The sequence below is a fragment of the Echiichthys vipera genome (assembly GCF_963691815.1).
Source record: "Echiichthys vipera genome assembly, chromosome: 19".
Classification (NCBI taxonomy): Eukaryota; Metazoa; Chordata; class Actinopteri; order Perciformes; family Trachinidae; genus Echiichthys; species Echiichthys vipera.
Genome location: NC_139844.1, coordinates 951,652 through 970,006, shown reverse-complemented (window position 1 = coordinate 970,006; position 18,355 = coordinate 951,652). Strand labels below are relative to the sequence as shown.

The 18,355-nt window shown below is 44.0% G+C and overlaps 1 protein-coding gene across 1 annotated transcript in view; it reads left to right on the top strand.

The window, feature by feature from the left end:
- Positions 1 to 18,355, top strand: part of mdn1 (midasin AAA ATPase 1) — a 125,875-nt gene that overhangs the window by 65,803 nt on the left and 41,717 nt on the right. Inside the window, exons 53-66 of the mRNA XM_083934452.1 lie at positions 1,471 to 1,705; positions 1,783 to 1,906; positions 5,569 to 5,733; positions 5,840 to 6,054; positions 6,133 to 6,520; positions 8,353 to 8,465; positions 9,351 to 10,023; positions 10,152 to 10,313; positions 14,315 to 14,597; positions 14,713 to 14,951; positions 15,705 to 15,800; positions 15,943 to 16,037; positions 16,220 to 16,344; positions 16,683 to 16,835. Of these exons, the coding sequence (XP_083790578.1) occupies positions 1,471 to 1,705; positions 1,783 to 1,906; positions 5,569 to 5,733; positions 5,840 to 6,054; positions 6,133 to 6,520; positions 8,353 to 8,465; positions 9,351 to 10,023; positions 10,152 to 10,313; positions 14,315 to 14,597; positions 14,713 to 14,951; positions 15,705 to 15,800; positions 15,943 to 16,037; positions 16,220 to 16,344; positions 16,683 to 16,835 (3,066 nt within the window). The remainder of the gene's footprint in view (positions 1 to 1,470; positions 1,706 to 1,782; positions 1,907 to 5,568; positions 5,734 to 5,839; positions 6,055 to 6,132; positions 6,521 to 8,352; positions 8,466 to 9,350; positions 10,024 to 10,151; positions 10,314 to 14,314; positions 14,598 to 14,712; positions 14,952 to 15,704; positions 15,801 to 15,942; positions 16,038 to 16,219; positions 16,345 to 16,682; positions 16,836 to 18,355) is intronic.

Below are 18,355 nucleotides of genomic sequence, written 5' to 3'. Positions count from 1 at the left end.
CACGCACAAAAACTCAGAGGTCTGTGGAAAGATTTGTAAACAAAGCCACACACACGCGATCAATGCGTGTGACGTGTTACGGCGTGATGTCGTATGGACAGCAAGAAGCATTGGCCGGCCCTGGCAGTGTGAGTACAAACGGGGCTGGGGCGCGGGGGAGAGGGAGGGGGGACAAGTACCCTAAAGTCCGGGTCGCGGTACGGAAGGACAATGTGAGTACGCCCTAAAAGCAACTGGTGAAGTGGGCTGCCTGCCCAGGAGTGAAGAAAGTCTTTCCGGACATTTTGGGCTCCAGGGCCGGAATTAAAACTCACCTCCCTGTGGTGGTTCTGTGATGGCCATGTGCGAGTCCTGGCCTGAAGGCTGACCTCAAGGAGAGGGACAAAATCCTCCTGGATCTCTCCACCATGGCCACGACCCGAGCGAAGCTCTGCCCATCTTAGGGCCTCCGGTGCTGGTGACTGGAGCATGACGGCCGCGGACAACACCACCCTGCCATGGACTGGCTCCATCATCACTGGATGTCTGGCACCAGCACTAACTGAGTCCCGCTGGACCCACCCAGGAGCCAAGCCCAAGTCATCGGCACCCTCCACCTCCTGCCTTCGCCCCACGGAGTGGCAGTGCTCCATCAGATTGGATGACTGAGCGGTGGCTACGGATCTGGTGAGCTCAACTCCACTCGAGCCGAGTGAACCCTGGTCAGTGGTGAACAGGGGCACTGGGCTCGCCCATCTCTCCCTCCTCCGCCTCCAGATATACCATTGGATAACAGGTATGACGTCCTAAGCATGCAGGATTTCCCTCCGCTGGGTGTGTGCTCCAGCTTGTCCTCGTGATCCGTCCATCCAGTCGGGTTATGTACCACAGTCTTTTAAAGTAGCTGTTATTAAAACTCTTCTTAAAAAGCCCAGTCTTGATCCAGAGGTACTAGCCAACTATAGACCTACAGTATATCTAACCTTCCTTTTCTCTCTAAAATCCTCAAGCTATTCGTCGCCAATCAGCTGTGTGACTTTTTACATAATAATGAGTTATTTGACGACTTCCAGTCAGGATTTAGAATGAATCATAGCACTGAGACAGCACTGGTAAAAATTACTAGCGACCTTCTAATAACTTCAGACAAAGGACTTGTCTCTGTACTTGTTTTACTAGCTCTTAGTGCTGCCTTCGACACTATCGACCATCGCATCCTGCTACAGAGACTGGAGCATCTAATCGGTCAAGACACATGTCCGTCCTCCATAGAGCTGGGCCTGTCCGATGTTCCTGCCTGTTATAGGGAAGGTTTTCGTTGCCACCGTACTCAATGGGGGAATTGTTTTGTCTATGTAAAATCATAAATAAGTAGTAGAGTGGGGTCTATACCTATTCTGTAAAGTGTCCTGAGATAACTTTTGTTATGATTTGGCACTGTAAATAAAATTTAATTGAATATGTGAATGTCATACTATATTTTACCATCAGGAGTGTTGGAGAGGTTGGTGTCGAGTGTGGAGCAGCAGCAGCATCAGATGACCTCCAGAGGGCTGCTGAAGGTCCACTCCATGTCTGAGGGTGAGAAGCCAGGGGTCCACCTTGCCAGAGAAGAACTGCAGCAGCTCAGCCGCAGGGCTCAGCTCTGGCCCCTGATGGAGGAACTGGCTGTACTCAACCAGCTGCGACTCAGCACTGATCTGCTGCACCTGGCTCTCTCTCCTGGGTAAAACTCAATTTCCTCATCAAAAACATTTTAACAATTGATGGACTGTGTAGTGAATTCTTCTTGTTGATTTGCAGTGACCAGGAGGCTGAGGACAGCTTACGTCAAGAACTCTCCAGACATCTACGTTACTGCCTCCAGTCCACACCAATGAATGTCAGTCAGCTCCAGCCACTGTGGTTCCTGCTCAGCAGTGACAGGGTCTGTAGAAGAAGGTTTCAGTAACAATGTAAAAGTCTCCTTACTGTGCAGAATGATGTATTTGTACAATAATCAATAATTAGCTCTTATTATCACTCCTGTAAACGCATATCACAGGACCATTTGTGTACACTGGGCATGTGCGTGCCGATGTAAACAGGAAGCAGATTGTCTCAGGTTACTCCGGGGTGGAAAATCATGGATGTATAAGTTAAAATACAAAAACGAAATGGAAAACACAAATTGGGAGTCTTTGCAAAACAAAAACAAAAGAGGCCAACATATCAGAGCGGTACCAGGAGTATTATCCTTCACTGAGGAAGCCATGGCAAAGAGAAAAGAGCATGCCCGCAGATGGCACTGGGGACAGGGGGGGTATGATCCCCTCAGATTCGCAGTGACCCCCCCACTGTTCCTACATAAGGCGCGAACATCGCCGGTAAAACGGAGGATTAATGTTCCGTTAGTTAGACTAATTTACATTGCAGCGCGCATTGAGAGCCGGCGTTTGTCTGCTATGATTAATGGTGCGTTTAAGTTGTGCCCGACTTGAAATTTCCGAGCTCCAAGTAAGAATTTTAATCAGAACCCCCGTGCTCGTGTAGTCGGATCACCAACTCAGAAAGTCGGATTAATCTCACCGGCCAGACATTGAATTCATGCTATCTGCTTCTCATGTAAACAGTAGTTACATGTTTTGTGCGTTTGGGAGACCGTGAAGCGCTGGGAGTACACAACCTTGGGGTTACGTTGTTCCGAGCTCCAAGTTCCGACTTTCAGTACATTCAGACATTCAGACATACCATGAGGCTCGTCTCTCAGTCCCCAGGGTCCTAAAGAGGGACTGGTAGCTGTGCCTGTGCCTGTTGCAGTGGTCAGACCATTGTCAATGCCTACTATGACAGAGCAGGTGATTTCCATTCAATGAAGAAACAAAATGAAGAAACAAAAAACAAAAATCATAATGGATCCTACGACTGTTGACTTTCCCAGATGTGGCAACAAATCGTTTTGTAATGTTGAGTAGTTAGTCTGACATTAATAAGTGGCATTTGCTCTTACCTGAAGTAGGCTAAATCTAAAATAAAAGTCCTTTTAGGCCGTAGATGAATAGCTTTGATGTTTTTTTTTATATTTTATGTATAATGTTATTTTAATAAGCAACAATAGATAATAATACTAAGAATAATAAGAATAATACTACTCCTGTCATTTAAAATGTGAATTTCATTTACAGTATGCATACTTATTTTTATTTCCAGTTTCATCATAAATGGCTAGTGTTGATCAGGTCGGCCTTTGTTTAACAATGTTCATTGTTGTTTATCCATGATTTCAAATAAGAATTCTACAATGGCGTTTTCGTGGCAACCATTGGCCCATAGGCTATTAAGAAAATAACTACATGAGAGCTAGTTAGTTGCTGACAGCTTGGTCTCCCCCAGTTGAAAAATCTCATCTGCGGCCTTGGAAAGGAGCCCCCGTTTTTTCAATGTGGGAGAATGAGGAGAATTTGAGAGGAATGAGGTATGCCTGTGAATGTTCTCATTTGTCCAGGTCATCGTTATCTCCAAAGAAATTTCTGAAACAATTAGACTTGTTGTTTGTTTAGGAAGACGTTTCACCTTTCATCCAAGAGGTTTCATCAGTTCATTTACGCATCTGACCAGGCTGGGACTGGTCCAAATGTCTGGTGTGAAGATCCAGTTATTTAACCTCTAGTGAGGGCTTTCACAAGGCCGATGATGTCACTGGAACCCTTTGTGCTCCAAGTACCAACGACAGTCGTTGGAGTGACAGTCGTTGGTGGGAAGTTGGTTTCAGCTTCGTTAGTGCTCTTTTGGGTCTTAACGACAGCCGTTCTTTGAGAGCCCGTCCACACGAGGACGTATTTTCCTTTAACCGCACATTTTTAGTATCAGTTAGGCGGAACATCCACTCGCAGCCGGCATTATCGGAGCCTGAAAACAGTCTTTTTTTGTAACCAGGTCCCAAAGTGCGAATATTTGAGAACGCCCCCCCGTTATCGTTTGGGCGGCGAAACCGCATACTTTGCCGACATCTCCCCACCTCGTACTACTAATCCCTGCGGCGTCACATAACAATAGTGCTGCTGCAAGGAGAGAGACACCACAGACCCACAGACTGAACTGTACTCAACATGCATTGGAATGAATTAGGCCGACCAGATATTTCTCCCTTTTCCCTTATGCTCTGAATAAGTTGCTAAATTGGTCGCTAGTAGCTTTTTATAAATAAAGTTGCCAAGACGGTCTCAAAAAGTAGCGAGACAGTGCCCGCCTGTGAGTGCTTTGGGACGGGGAAGGGGCTCACTGCAGCACCCTCTGCTTGTTGAGGACACTAACTGCAGAGTGATTGGTGCATCAGAGTCCAAAACACCACGGAAGTCTCCAATAACACCAGAAACAGTGGACAGATTTCTCTCTAGGATGGAGGAGGATTTGGGAAGTCTCCAGATTTGGAGAGAAACTCTCCTGTGTTATGTTGTAGTTGTGTTATGATTCCACACAACAGCGGCTCTCCCTCGCTTCTTCTCTGTTGTTGGTGTATTTCTGTGGCAATTATAGCGCCACATACAGGCCTGGCATGTATATTACAGCGTTTTTGGCCGGTTTCACTGGTTTCGTGAGGACGCAGATATTTCTTGAGCCGAGTCTGTGTGGACGGAAAACTTTAAGAACGACGAAGAAAAAAAGGTAGTTTTCGACCGTGTGACCGTACCCTGAGGTTAGATTGTTGAATCTCCTGGGAAGGGATGAAAGGGCAGCATTGTAAATTGGAGATAAGTGCTGTCTTAGACCTCCCCCTCTGTCCAGGGATGGTTTTAACAAACAAATACTACATAAATACTACTGCTTTCTAGCGCATATTTAGTCAGTGAAATGTACACACAGCAGTACATCATTTTTTGTGACATTTTAGGGGAAGCTAAGCTTCCCTTGCAGTCTTAGAGCAATCACCACTGATTTGGACCAGTCCCAGCCTGGTCAGATGAGTACATGAACTGATGAAGCCTCTTGGATGAGAAGTGAAATGTCTTCCTAGACAAACAACCAAGACCAGTTAATGTCTTTAAACATGTCTGTGTTAATATAGTATAGTATAGGTAGTCAGAAACGGCAGATACATTTATAAAACACACGGTTTAGCATTTTATTTGTCATTATAAGAAAACAGTTTAAAACTAGCTGCTGCTGTGCTGTACATCAGCACTACAGAGGTGTGGAGGGAGATGGTGTTGATTTCAGTAAGTAGCCTACTCTTTATTATGCTTTATTAATTATTGTATAAATTGTGATGCCTTGTAAATGTGGACGGATTTTGATTGGCTGTCAGTGTTTCTATTGTTCATCAAATCACTCTGAAAGTGCAACAATATTGATATAAAGTTTGTACAAGTTCTAGTAATTGTTCTAGTTATAGTTCTGGTTGTTGATAGCCCTTAACTCTTACATTGAGTTCAGATTTGAGGCCAGTGATCCAAATACGCTTCAAATCCATGTAGTCACAGTATCCCTGGTTTGAGTCGCTTTCTTTCAGCTCTACACTGTGTACTATCAGATAAAATCCCTGAAAAAACAAGTCTTCAAAGTCACAGACATGAAGAATGTTGCTCATGATTTCCCCTGTTTCTTCTCCAGCCGGCTGAAGAGCTGCAGTTTGTGTGGTGCGAGCTGCTATCAGAGGCTCTGGCTTCCCTGTGGACCAGCAGTGTGACCTCAGACCCCAGCCTCTGGCTAAAATGGGACCCACTGAGTCCCAAGACCCAGCCAGCTCCAAAGCTGCACCATGGAGCAGACAACATGGTACTGACATTCCCATCTCTTATTGATATCACTGTATTTAAATGAGCTTGCTCCAATTATCATAGTGATCTCTTGCTGGATTAATACATGTCTGTGTTGTTTTTAGGGACCAGCCATGCTGAGTAAAGCAGTGTGGTCATGTTGCATACTGGGAGTCCTCTGCAGCAGTGAGACAGGAGGTCGATGGGAACCATCAGAGGCAGCCCTCCTCTCCTTCTCCCATGTCACCCTGGGGGAGTGGAAAGAGAGGATCCAGCAGCTGCAAGATGTGTCTGCTGTGTTGTGGGACAATATGGCCATCCCTGCACTGGCTGAGTTCAGGTAGATTAAGATGTTAACGATGATCTTAACAAGCATTTATAATTTTTTTGGTTTACTCAACACTCCATACCTCCCCAGGGGCACAGACTTTAGGCTCCAGGGCGTGATCCTGCGTCGCCAGCTTCAGAGCATGGCTGATCTGCTGCCTCCCAGTCTGCAGGAGGGCTTCATGGAGAGCTGTGAGAGCCTGGTGGAGGACCCTGACCCTCTGATAGCTGCCCAGGAGATCCAGACTGTCTTCAGAGACTTCCTGCCCCCCAATCTGCTCCCAGACGGCCTAGTGGAGGCCTGCATTATCTGCCTGCAGCAGTATGTCCAAAGCAAAGTCCAAGGCTCCAACCCACTGGCTCAGTCCGGAGTGTTCTGGGTCAACATGGGCCTGCTGCAGATCAAAGTATGGACACCACAGACCATCTTTGACCCAGCTGTGAAGAGGGCCTATAAACTCAACTATGCACAGCAGGAGGTTAAAAACATTTTTTTGGCATAAAATGAATATACATTTCAGTGTTTCCCCTAGGATGGAGTTGTAGCAGCGGAGGTGAAGCGTGCATGTGAGAAAAATACGTGAGCCTGAACAGCGCGTCCTGCCAAGAAGGCCTCTTTGGACCTAAGTACATACAGTACTTTTGTTCACACTAATGGGACATATCTAGCATACTACTTAAAACATTGTACAGCTTGCTCAACCCTCTCTCTCTATGTCTCTTTCTTCTCTCTCTCACTGGTTGAGCCTTTCTTTCTCCTGTAAAAAATGTATTTTTCTAATAATGAATTAATAATTGATTAATAATTTTGAAGCGCCGATCAAAATACAGCAGTGTCGCACCTCTGCTGTAGGGGAAACACTGCACTTTAAAATGTCTATTGCCTTTGACTACCTTTGTCTTTTCTAAAAGCCCATCCAGCAGCAAGTACTGATTGGTATTCCATCATAACTCACAACCTTTACCAACAAGACTCTAAACTGTTACGATCAGATTTGGGATTCTAAATTCACGAGCTGTATATCTATAAAGACGTCCCATCCTTATTTTTAGAAGCTGTTAACTCCAGTATGAAATGTTTCATTAAGATTTAATGGCCCTCATTTATCAAACGAACGTACGGCAGAAAAACGTGCGTACAACCATTTCCACGCAAACGCCGGCATTTATCAATTTGGACGTGAGCAGGAGCTACGATCAAATCTCACGTCAGGTCTGAGATCGTGTATGCAAATTTGAGCAAAATCTGGCTGAACATCCTTAACAAACCTCAGCTGTCATTAAGCCCAAGCAGTCACATATTAAGAACAGATCAAAACGGATTCTTAAAACGAATAAAAATTGTGGCTGGAGCAATTGATTGTACTCATGTGCGTCTGAAGGCACCATCCATGAATGATTACGCATTTATCAATCGCAGAAACTATCACTCGATAAATGTACAGTTGATTTGTGATGCCAGGTGGCCGGGGGACACACACGATTCTGTTATATTTCAAAACAGCTCGGCTCCAGCCCCCCGCGACCCCGACAGGGACAAGCGGTTGAAAGTGTGTGTGTGTGTGTGTGTGTGTGTGTGTGTGTCTGTCTGTCTGTCTGTCTGTCTGTCTGTCTGTCTGTCTGTCTGTCTGTCTGTCTGTCTGTCTGTCTGTCTGTCTGTCTGTCTGTCTGTCTGTCTGTCTGTCTGTCTGTCTGTCTGTCTGTCTGTCTGTCTGTCTGTCTGTCTGTCTGTCTGTCTGTCTGTCTGACTGACTGACTGACTGACTGACTGACTGACTGACTGACTGACTGCAGGAGCGCAGGTTCAACAGTGCACACACACACGGGTCACAGTGGAGCGCTGCTTCGGGTTGACTGCCTCCGTTATTCTTTTCCATACAGCGTTTTTATGGGCCCCTTTTATTCCACTCTTAAGACTGCCAAAAAGCACATTTTTATTTTGCTCCATCTCGGATGTCAGGATGCCGATCTCTGCGTCGGAAAAGTTTTTTCCGTACCAGTGTTTCTTCTCTTCATGTTTGACCTCAGTGGGCGAGGCCTCCGAACCAGGAATATTTAAGCATGTTATTGACGATCGAATTCAGCCGCCGCATTTATCAAGGCCAGCTCATTCGTACACTGAGATTGTTCAGATACGAATGTTTCATAAATCACACGTGTGTCCTGTCGTAGGACCAATTTTGCGCTCAGATCTGCGCCCGTTTTCACGCAACATTGATAAATGAGGGCCACTGTGTTCACTAGAAGGTGGTAAGCCATAAATACTTTTGCCTGATGATGGGATTGGCATGTCCTTCTGTTTCTGTTGCAGCTGGCTCTGCTGCAGGAGGAGTGGAGAGGACGCAGCCTGTCGTCTCAGCTGATGACTGGAGCCGAGCTGGAAGAGAGCAGCACCACTGATGGCTTCCAGCATCCTCGAATCAGGTCAGAAACGGCCACAAGTTCTCATTGTGTGATTTTTTTCTACTGAGAACTTTTTGATAGACAAGCTCTATTTTGATTTTTTTTGTGTGCACTCTGCCACCTTATTTAAAGTAGAACCTGAACTAGGGACCATTTTTCAATGGGATCACACCAGCTGCCACACTAAATCGGGCCAGGGGCATAAAGTGGAGGGCCCTTTGCAACTCTCTGCCTCTCTCCTTCTGCCCCCCGTTACTTGGATCTCACCCATTTTTCAACTTGTGTTCTTCACTAGAGACTGACATGGGAGTGGCTTTTCACTCCCATCCTGCTCCTGTAAAAAGAATCCCGCTCGCTCACGTTCCCAGGAAAAAAATCTCTACATTTCCCAGCTCCTGGGCGGGCGTGCTAATGTTGCTAGTTTGGTATACGTCAGCTAGATCAGCGTATCTCCCTCCCCCCAACGTCACATCAATGCAGAGGCGGAGTCAAAATCTGACAAGATGGCGACATCCATCGGCCAATTGGATCAACTTGAAATAATTGACATCGACGTAGAGGCTTTATCCATTTTATATAATATCTATGGTGAAAACAATACCAGCGGCGCTGTAACAGCTGGGAAACCCTCCAATGTGAATCACTTTATTTTCAATGTGATATGTTAAGGTGAGATTTGGCCCATAGGCCAGAAGTTGAGTATCACTGCTATGGAGTCTTGAAAACCGACAAAAGGCAGTGAAAGGTTAGATGGCAAGTTGAAACAGTTACACAGGGCATCACTTTCCAGCACGCATGGAGAGGAGGAGTGATTACAGTGACCCACAATTCTTTCGCTGCACATATGGCATGTGAGTAATGTATTAAGGCAGACTTTAACCACTGGTATCTGGCTTGTTGTTGAAGGTACCTGTGGATCCGCATGCAGCAGGTGAAGGAGCAGATAGCTGAGCTCTCCAGGAAGCAGGCCTGTCGCCCTCATGATGCCCAGTATGGCCGCCTCTTCCAGGAGCTGCAGCACTACCTCTGCAGCATTGGCCAGACATCAGCTGTGGAAGACCTGCTGTCCCACCTGCTGAAGGCCCTGCAGGGCGCCTCCTCCAAGTCTAGGTCAGTGGTCCTGGGCCTGCTGAAGGAGGAGGCTGTGTGGCAGAACTCCCAGCAGCGCTTCTGTCAGAGACTGCTGGAGGATTACCCCCTGTACGCCGATGTGGTTGGGCCGGTGCGGACTGGCATCCTCCAGCTCCGGCATGGGATGAGGCTGGTGGCCTCCCAGGTGGCTGCCTCGCTCACACCTGTACCCGGTCTGCATAAGTTTGTGTCCTGTCTGCTGGCTTTCCCCTCTCTGTCCCCCAGTCTGCCATCCTACCTGGCCCGGGCAGATTTCCTCTGCTCTAGAGCTTGCATGGACATTCTGCAATGCCTGGTGAAGCTTCTGCCCCAGCAGCAGGACCCTGAGCATGTGGTTCCCCAGTCCTCCACTCTGCTCCTGAACTCTCTGCTGTATGTACATTGCCACACCCTGTCCACAGGAGAGTTCAGCCCTGAGGCACGCAGCCTCTTCAGACACATCTGTCAGGTCAGACCTACTGCTCACACCAACATCCAGGGATTTTTTAATGTTTGACTCAGCAAGAATTACAATTTTTGTCCAACTTTACAAGTGACATGCTGTAACTATGCTGACTGTAACATGATGTTCCTCAGGCTCTGGTAAACGAGTGGGATGAACAGGAGAGACGAAAAAAAGAGAGAGAGCAGATGGAGGCCAGTCTGTACCGCAATCGCAGTCGACTGCACGGCTCGGGGGTCACTGAGGACGAGCAGGAAGAGAGGGACTTCAGATGCCAGTTTCCTCAGTTCAACAAGGTATAGTAGTTATAGTAATAGTAAGGTACAAGAGTCTTGTCTGCCCTAATGATAAACATTATATCTGTCATGCACTGGTCAGTTTGTGTTGAAGCTTCAACAGGCTGGCCTAGTTGCAGTGCCACAATCAACCATAACAATTAAAGTTGTACTCTGTACTGTAAGATTTTCATCTATTTAATTTTCTATTTAAAGTTCCTCTCTATCACGGAGTGAGTTAAAACAATGGTGATCATGTGACCCACTAATGAAAGCACCTGTTGCCTCTTCGCTGATTATTCCAATATTTGTGTCTGTTGAGACATTCCCTCTTTAGATGTAAATAAGCCGCCATGTTAGTGACTCTGCTGACAGCGGTTGGTCTGTCGGCCCAGATCGTCACTAACAGTTATGCTGCGTTCACTTTTAATCGGAAATCGGAACTTCCAACATCTCAGTCAGGCTTGCAGAAGTGTAATAGGAACGTGTGTGAGCGTGTCTGTGTGTGTGCGTGTGTGGATTTAAGAGGGTACAAGAATAAAGGGTGAGTCTGCACACCAGAATCAGCTCCAAATAGCGTTATTAATGCACCATGTAACGTTTCGGGACCAAGCCCTTCATTAGACATGAGACAAAGTGGGGAGACATACCTCCTTAAAAGCACAAATGCTCTCAAAACGGAAGTACAGAATGACCATGCAAATAAATATACAGATATACAGTACATACACACACACAAATATATAAATAAATATACACTCCACAATTTACCCTACCAAGAAATTTTAAAGTGCAAAAGTAATTTAAAGTGCATGAATCATATAGGTAAGAGAAGGCCTACTGGGCCTAAAGCATAACCTAAACAACTTGTATATACATGTCTGAAACATCAGGAAAACCGTCATAATGACATGCAATATCAAGGAGAAAAATCTTAGTATAGAGGCGCCCCTACCACTATAAAAAGTACTGATAACAAATGAAATATTAACATTAGACAAATACCACGGAGGTGTGTGTCTAGAGTAAGATGTTGGACATTGTTCCCATTGCAATGGAAAGATACAAGAATCTAATAAACTATCAGACCAACAGCGGGTGGAAAAATGTCCACACACAAGAGAAACACATCCAAATCAAGCAAAAGAGTCTCAAAATCTAAGACCAGGTCAAAATGGCTCAGAGCAATACACCAACACAACAGGAAAGTCACACACAGATTTATAGAAATGGCCTGAAGTCAAAATACTCATTCAACCCTTTTGGAGCTAAAGTGTCAAGGGCATAGATCCAAAATTCTTCTCTTTTAAGTAACAGACAATTAACGTCACCTCCACGGCAGGGCTATTGAGTTGACACATTTTGCAAGGCTTGTGTGAAGTGCAGTGCTAAAGGGTTTCTGGTGTCATGGTTGCGGATATTGGATCCATGTTCAGAAATTCTTGTTTGCAGTGGTCAGGTTGTTTTTCCTACATAGGCCAAGCCGCATGGACACTTGAGTAAATAAATGACTTTAATGATCCCAGACTCGGAAATTATTTTGTAACAGCAGTAGTAGTGGGTCAGCAAATAAAAACTTTGTACATAACATAAATAGAATCCAATATATACATAGTGTATATATACAGTGCACAGTGTGCTATAAACAATAATAATATATACAACAAAATATGCAAAATATACTATAACAATAATATATACAAAAAAACAGTAGAGAGAGCAGAGTTCTCTGTCAGGCAGAGGTAAGAGAGTTATTATAAAAAGTGATGGATTGTGGCAGGAAAGATTTCCTGTATCTGTTGCTACGACAGGGAAGCGGAAGCAGCCCTCTGGAGAAGGTGCTCCGCTGTCTGACCAGTGTGAGTTGGAGAGGGTGGAGAGGATTATGATTGATGGATAATATGAGTTTCTGTCTGTACTTTTTTGGTAGAAGTTTGAGCCTCCTTCTTCATGTCATATTCCATTGTGAATTTTAAAGGACGGCAGTTGGAGTTTATAAATTCATGAAACATCTTGAGTTGGACCTCAGAACCTGTCCAAATGAAAAAGATGTCATCGATGAACCTCCTCCAGTTTGAAATAGAGGGCAGGTGAGGGTTGCAGAGTCCGTTCAGGATGATGATGTTTTCAAGGAGTCCACAGTAAAGAGTGGAAAAACTAGGGGCCATTTTGGCTCCCATGCTCGTGCCTGACACCTGGTAGAAGTCAGAACCAAACTGAAAGAAGTTAGATGTGAGAACAATTTCTGTGAGGTCCACTTTACAGGAATTACTAGTGGTGCAGTTAGAGCATTGATTTAAAAAGGACTCAACTGCCTGTATTCCCCCTGCAAAGGGTACATTGGCGTAGAGAGACTCAATATCCATGGTTACTAAGAAGCAATGTTCATCTGGTAATCTGATAGATGGAATCATTTAATCAGAATCAGAATCAGAATACTTTATTGATCCCCGGGGGGAAATTCTTTCGTTCCAATGCTCCGTGCACAGTAGAAACAAGCCATAAAGATGAATAAAGTAGAAATAAAATAAAGTAAAGATTCAAATAAAATACAATTAAAATAAATCTAAAGTAGCTAATAAATAGCCAATAAAATACAGTACAAATAAATAATAAACAATCAAGTAAACAATCTGAAGTGAGTGTGAAAATACAATCTGAGATATATACACTGTACAATTAGGTTGTTATGGCAAATTAAATGAAATGAGAACAGATATTTATATTTTGTTTTGTTTTTAAGTAGTCAAGAGTCCGATAATTAAAGAGATGAGTTGTACAGTTTAATGGCCACAGGTAAGAATGACCTCCTGTGGCGCTCAGTGGTGCATTTAGGAGCAATCAGTAATTAATGAACTCCATAGAGTCTTTTATATAGGACGGCAGAGAGGTGACTCGTGGTTGGAGAAAATAATCCATAAATGTTGATATTTTCTCTGTTAGAGACCCGATGGCTGCAACAATAGGCCGTCCAGAGGTACATCTGTGTAAGTTTTGTGGATTTTGGGGAGATTATAAAAAACTGGAGTGACAGGGAAGTCTAATACCATAAACGTGAGTTTTTTGTTTTGTGATTTCTCCAATTTCAAAGAGGGAATACAACGTCCCTCTAATGCACTGTTTAAAATCCTGTGTGGGATTAAGTTTTTTGTAAAAAGTGGTATTGTTCAATTGTCTCTGAATTTCCCCATCATATGCTGCACGGTCCATGATGACAATAGCTCCACCCTTATCAGCGCTCTGAATCACAATTGACTTGTTCACCTTTAAGGAGTTCAGTTCCAGCCTCTGGTCCTTAGTTAAGTTTTTAGCCACCTTATTTTCCCTCTTTTCACCAATCAAGAGGAAAAAAAATCTTTCTCCACTAGTCTGCAGTATTTGTCTTTAGAAGCATTTCTAAAGTAGGAATAGAGGTGCTTTTACCTGGATTTAAGAGGGGAACATATAAGGGACGGATTGGAAGTAGAGTGTTAAATGTGTTTCAATAAAGTTTACAAAAGAGCAAAAAAAAACATAATAGTCAACATACAGTTTTTTTTATTAGATGCTGAGAGGTATTACAACAATTATGAAGATTTTAAATCAGCTGTGTATTATGGCAGTGTGTGAAGTGTGTGCATATGAATGGTGTTTGGCTGCCCTCTGTGGCAGAAATCTGCACGGATTGAAGCAGTGGAGGTTATTCGGTTGAGCTCCGATGCTTCGATGCTCTATGCACTGCAGCCAAGGAGAGAAGCCAAACAGTAAAAGTATTTAACAGATTTCATAGGAATCGACGTCTCGAACAAAATTTAAGATTGTACGGGTGGAAATTTTATCCACCTGATAAATTGGTGGGATTTAGTTGGTGTATACTGGTCAGAACCACATCTGGGAAAACACTGCTGTCATAGAAAATATGGTCAAAGGTTATCAATATCATTAAGATTCAGCCTGTTCTTAAAACATGAGGCTGGCTGCTAGTTCAGAGCAAGATGTGTAGTCAACAAAACATTAAAGGGTCTCTGTCCATACTTCATCAGGACTTTGCAGACATCGTGTCCCAGCCGAGTCTAGAGGGTCCAGCAGACTCAGGAGAGAAGGAGGAGGAGAAAGCCCAGGAAGGGTCCAGTGAGAGCTGCTCCCTGTCTCCGGCTGCCATGAACACAGTGCTCCAGGTTCATCAGCGCCTCTGTCTGGGATATGCCCAATCGCTGTGGTACCAGAGCACAAAACCAGCCAATAACAGCAGAGAACACATCAAAGCCCTGGTCTCCTCCTACCAGATTGCTTCCCCTGTAATGTCACGCTTCTATCATCTGATTGGTCAGTGTCCTTGTTCACTCATTTATGCAACAGGAACAATTTGTAATTTTTTTTCAGCAGACGAGCAGAACTGAACTCTTATAAAGTGGATTATGACCTCTGTATTCCCTCTCAGATGCTGAACTGGACCAGCAGCTCACAGGCAGTGAACTGCTGCTCTCTGCCCTCCTCCAGAACACTGTGCAGGGCTCAGGGGGTGCTGATGGTCTGGTCGTCACCTCAGAAGGACCTTATGACTTCTACCAGCAGCCCAACATGAGCAACGCCCGCCTCTGTCTTCCGGTCCTGGAGCAGCTGAGTGTGGCAGTGAAGCAGAGACTGGAGGACTGGCCGGACCACCCAGCTCTCATACAGGTCAGTTACCTTTTCACATCAAACCCTGCAGTGAGTCAGGACATACTAGGGATTCAATATTTAACTCAAGGAACGTTACAGAAAGCAAGGTCGCTTGGTGGACATGCTTCAAGAAAGGAAATACAAGTTAAGAGGAACCTGTGTATTCAAAAAACCACCAATAAAAACCAATATAAAACTACACTGTTTTACAACAAAGGCTGTCAGTCTGTGGAACAACTGTGATGATGAGATGAGAATGTACCAATATATCAAAACTGAAAAACTCTTCAAAGACAAAACATTGAACTTTTATGAGGTGGAGCACTGAATTGCAGGTTTTTTTTGTTTGTTATTGTTTTGTTTTTCCTACTCTATCCCTTGTGCTTCTCTTTGTTATTGTTTTGCTGCGTTTTGTCCGACTAATTCAAACTAAATCTTTACTTTGTTTATGATTAATAATTATAAATAATTATAAAAAATAAGAGGGGATAGGACCAGAAAAGTTTTCAACTTGTTCCTTTCCCTTTTGAACATGAACTATATTATTTGAGTCATGTATTTATCGCTTAGGATTCTGAGGATCCCATTTGCTTGTTTTTCTTTTTTTGCTTTCCTTTTTACAACTCATTCGCTTTATTTAGTTTGTATTATTTATTTTCTTTAACATGTTCAATAAAGATTAAAATAAAAAAGAAGTAGCTGTGGCTCAAGTATGGACTTTACAGATTAGTTGCTATAATGTGTTATCCTGTCTGTGTCTGTTGTTTTTAGCTGACTGTGGTCGTGGAGAGGCTCATGGCTTTCAGTCTGGCCAGTCCACTGGCCAAGTTCCTTAATGGTCTGGAGATCCTGCTTAGTAAAGCACAGGTGAGCTCTGTTAGCAACATACCTCCTGACACATGATTACATTAGTGACTTTCACCTAGTGTTGACACATTTATTCCACTAGAAATGAAATGGGTGACAGCTTTAATGGCTGGCAGTTATACTTTCTCAAACCTCTCCTCAGGACTGGGAGAATAACGCCAGCCGCTCAGTCTCTCTGCGGAAGGAACTGGAAGCAGTCACACAGCTCATTATCCAGTGGCGCAAACTGGAGCTCAAGTAAGACACAGAGGCCTTAAATCCAGCCAGCCTCTTATGTTCTGTTTTAGATGATGTTAGAAACTGAGATTCTGGATTTGAAAAACTAGTTCATGAGTGTACAGAGTATACAAGCTGTTTCCTGTCCCTGTGTGTAGGTTGTAAATGTGTCCTGTCCTGTCACTCTTGTGTGCTACATGTAGTTGCTGGTCGAGCAGTCTGGACAACGCAATGAAGCGGCACACTGAGAGATCCACCAAACACTGGTTCTCTATCTACCAGCTAGTAGAGAGATATCTGGAGGAACAGAAGATGGACGCCAACACAGGTGCATACAGTACACTATGGCTCTGAGTGGGTGTAGACCACTTATTATACAAATGTTCAAGATGACACTTATTTTTTACATAGCTAATTCAATAAGTAACTATTTGTTCAGTTGGAGTGAGTGAATTGAGTGAAAACTGCCTTTCATACTGTTCATTTATGGGGGAAGTTTAAAATCAAAATCAAATGGAAACTATTTTGATGTCAAAAGAAGCTCAGAACTGTTTATTTCTATCATCTATATCCACTATGTATTTATAACAAATAAAGGACCGCATGTAATCTTCCTCCTGCAAACTAAATACACCATCTCTGTCTTCCTGTTACTGTCCTCTCCAGAAGAGGGGGTGGAGCGCCTCTCGCTGTCCTCATTATCCTCCACCATCCAGGCCTTCATGGAGGGCTCCACCCTGGGAGAGTTCCACACTCGCCTGGCCATGCTGCTCAGCTTCCACTGCCACCTCCTGCTGGTCCCCAACCAGCCTGGACAAGGTCAGCCATTCCTTCTCTTTATAAGGCATACATGTCTATGATAACACTGTGCTCGCATATATTTATGAAATACTTATTTAATTTAATTAAACCGGTGTCCACTTGCTATTTAAACTAGCACATATTTACTAACACAAAGTTGGAGGTATGCATGTTAACAGGAAAACATGCTGTACAGTTAAAGAAGTGTGAGCGGATTCTCATCTTATTCATTCATACACTCAAATAGGAAAGGTTCACTGTTCTGAAGCCGGAGCTGGCAAAGCACTTATTATCCATGCGCTCCCCAACATTTGCACCAGTCTTCTGGGAGTGCACAAAGGGGCTTTTGCCACCGACCATACGCGCTGCAGTAACAGTAAAAAGACAAATTAAAACAAAAACGTAGCAAAATTCATGGGCGCTATTGGCCTCTAGCACCTGCTGGTTGTCGCACACATGCTCCTAAATACATTTTACAGTTTGCACACAATTTTTAGTCGCACACCGTCGAGCCCTGCTGCCTGTTTCTGCTGGCCTTCTCCTCCCATTCCACTCTCTGTTTTACAAGAGCATGTCATTGCATCCAGGGCTCAAGACCATTGTGATTGGCTTAAAGATATACAAACAAGCCAGAAGAGTTTCCCCCTTAACAGAATGTTAACTCATAGCCAATTGACTAATTGGTCATTGCATAAAGACAGTGGCCCCTCATGTTTTGATTTCAGTAGAGCCAAAGCACAAATTGATGATTATGATTTTTAATGAGCTCAGATTGAACACACGTTATTCTGACAGTCTTCCACAGTATCAGACATGTATGTCCGAAATAGTGTTGCCCTGTAAAACGATTCTAGAAAGTTTCTAATGTTTCTACCCTGCCATTAGAAACAATACTTTTTCTCGTTTTATTAGTGTCTGTACTTTATGAACTTTGTGTGCAGCTTCTCTCTGCCTCATCACTTCCTGCAGCCAGAGTGGGCGTGATTTCATAATGTTAGTCATAGAGACAGACATGGCTGAAACTGGCAGTCCTCCTGCCAACTGTCCTAGGCTTATTTATAAGCAGACGCACAGAGCGAAAAGGTAGCTGACAGTGTCAAGCTCATGGACGCCACACAGTCCGTCTGTATCCAATGATTTAAATCGATACAAACCAAGGGAGTCAACATGTCCAACTTGAAGAAACATGGAGCTGACAGACATGAGGACTTGTTCAAAGAGTTCAGAGAGCTGCAGTTATAACAGAAATATCCCCCTTATGTAACGTGAGGTCAAGTGAAAGTTTATTTTGTGAAGTAAACTTTTTTCACCATCAGAGTTGATCGAGGCAGTCAGGGCTAAAGCTAACTGTTGAACTGTCTGATGTGGTTCACACTGTTCACACTGGAGACATTAACTTTACCAGAACATGAGCTGGTGTTCACAAGTATGCTCAACACTACCAGTTATAAATGATCGATTTTAAGTCTGTACTGATAATATAATCATAGCATGTACATTTTTGTCAATCATTTATAATATCTATAATAATTTATAGG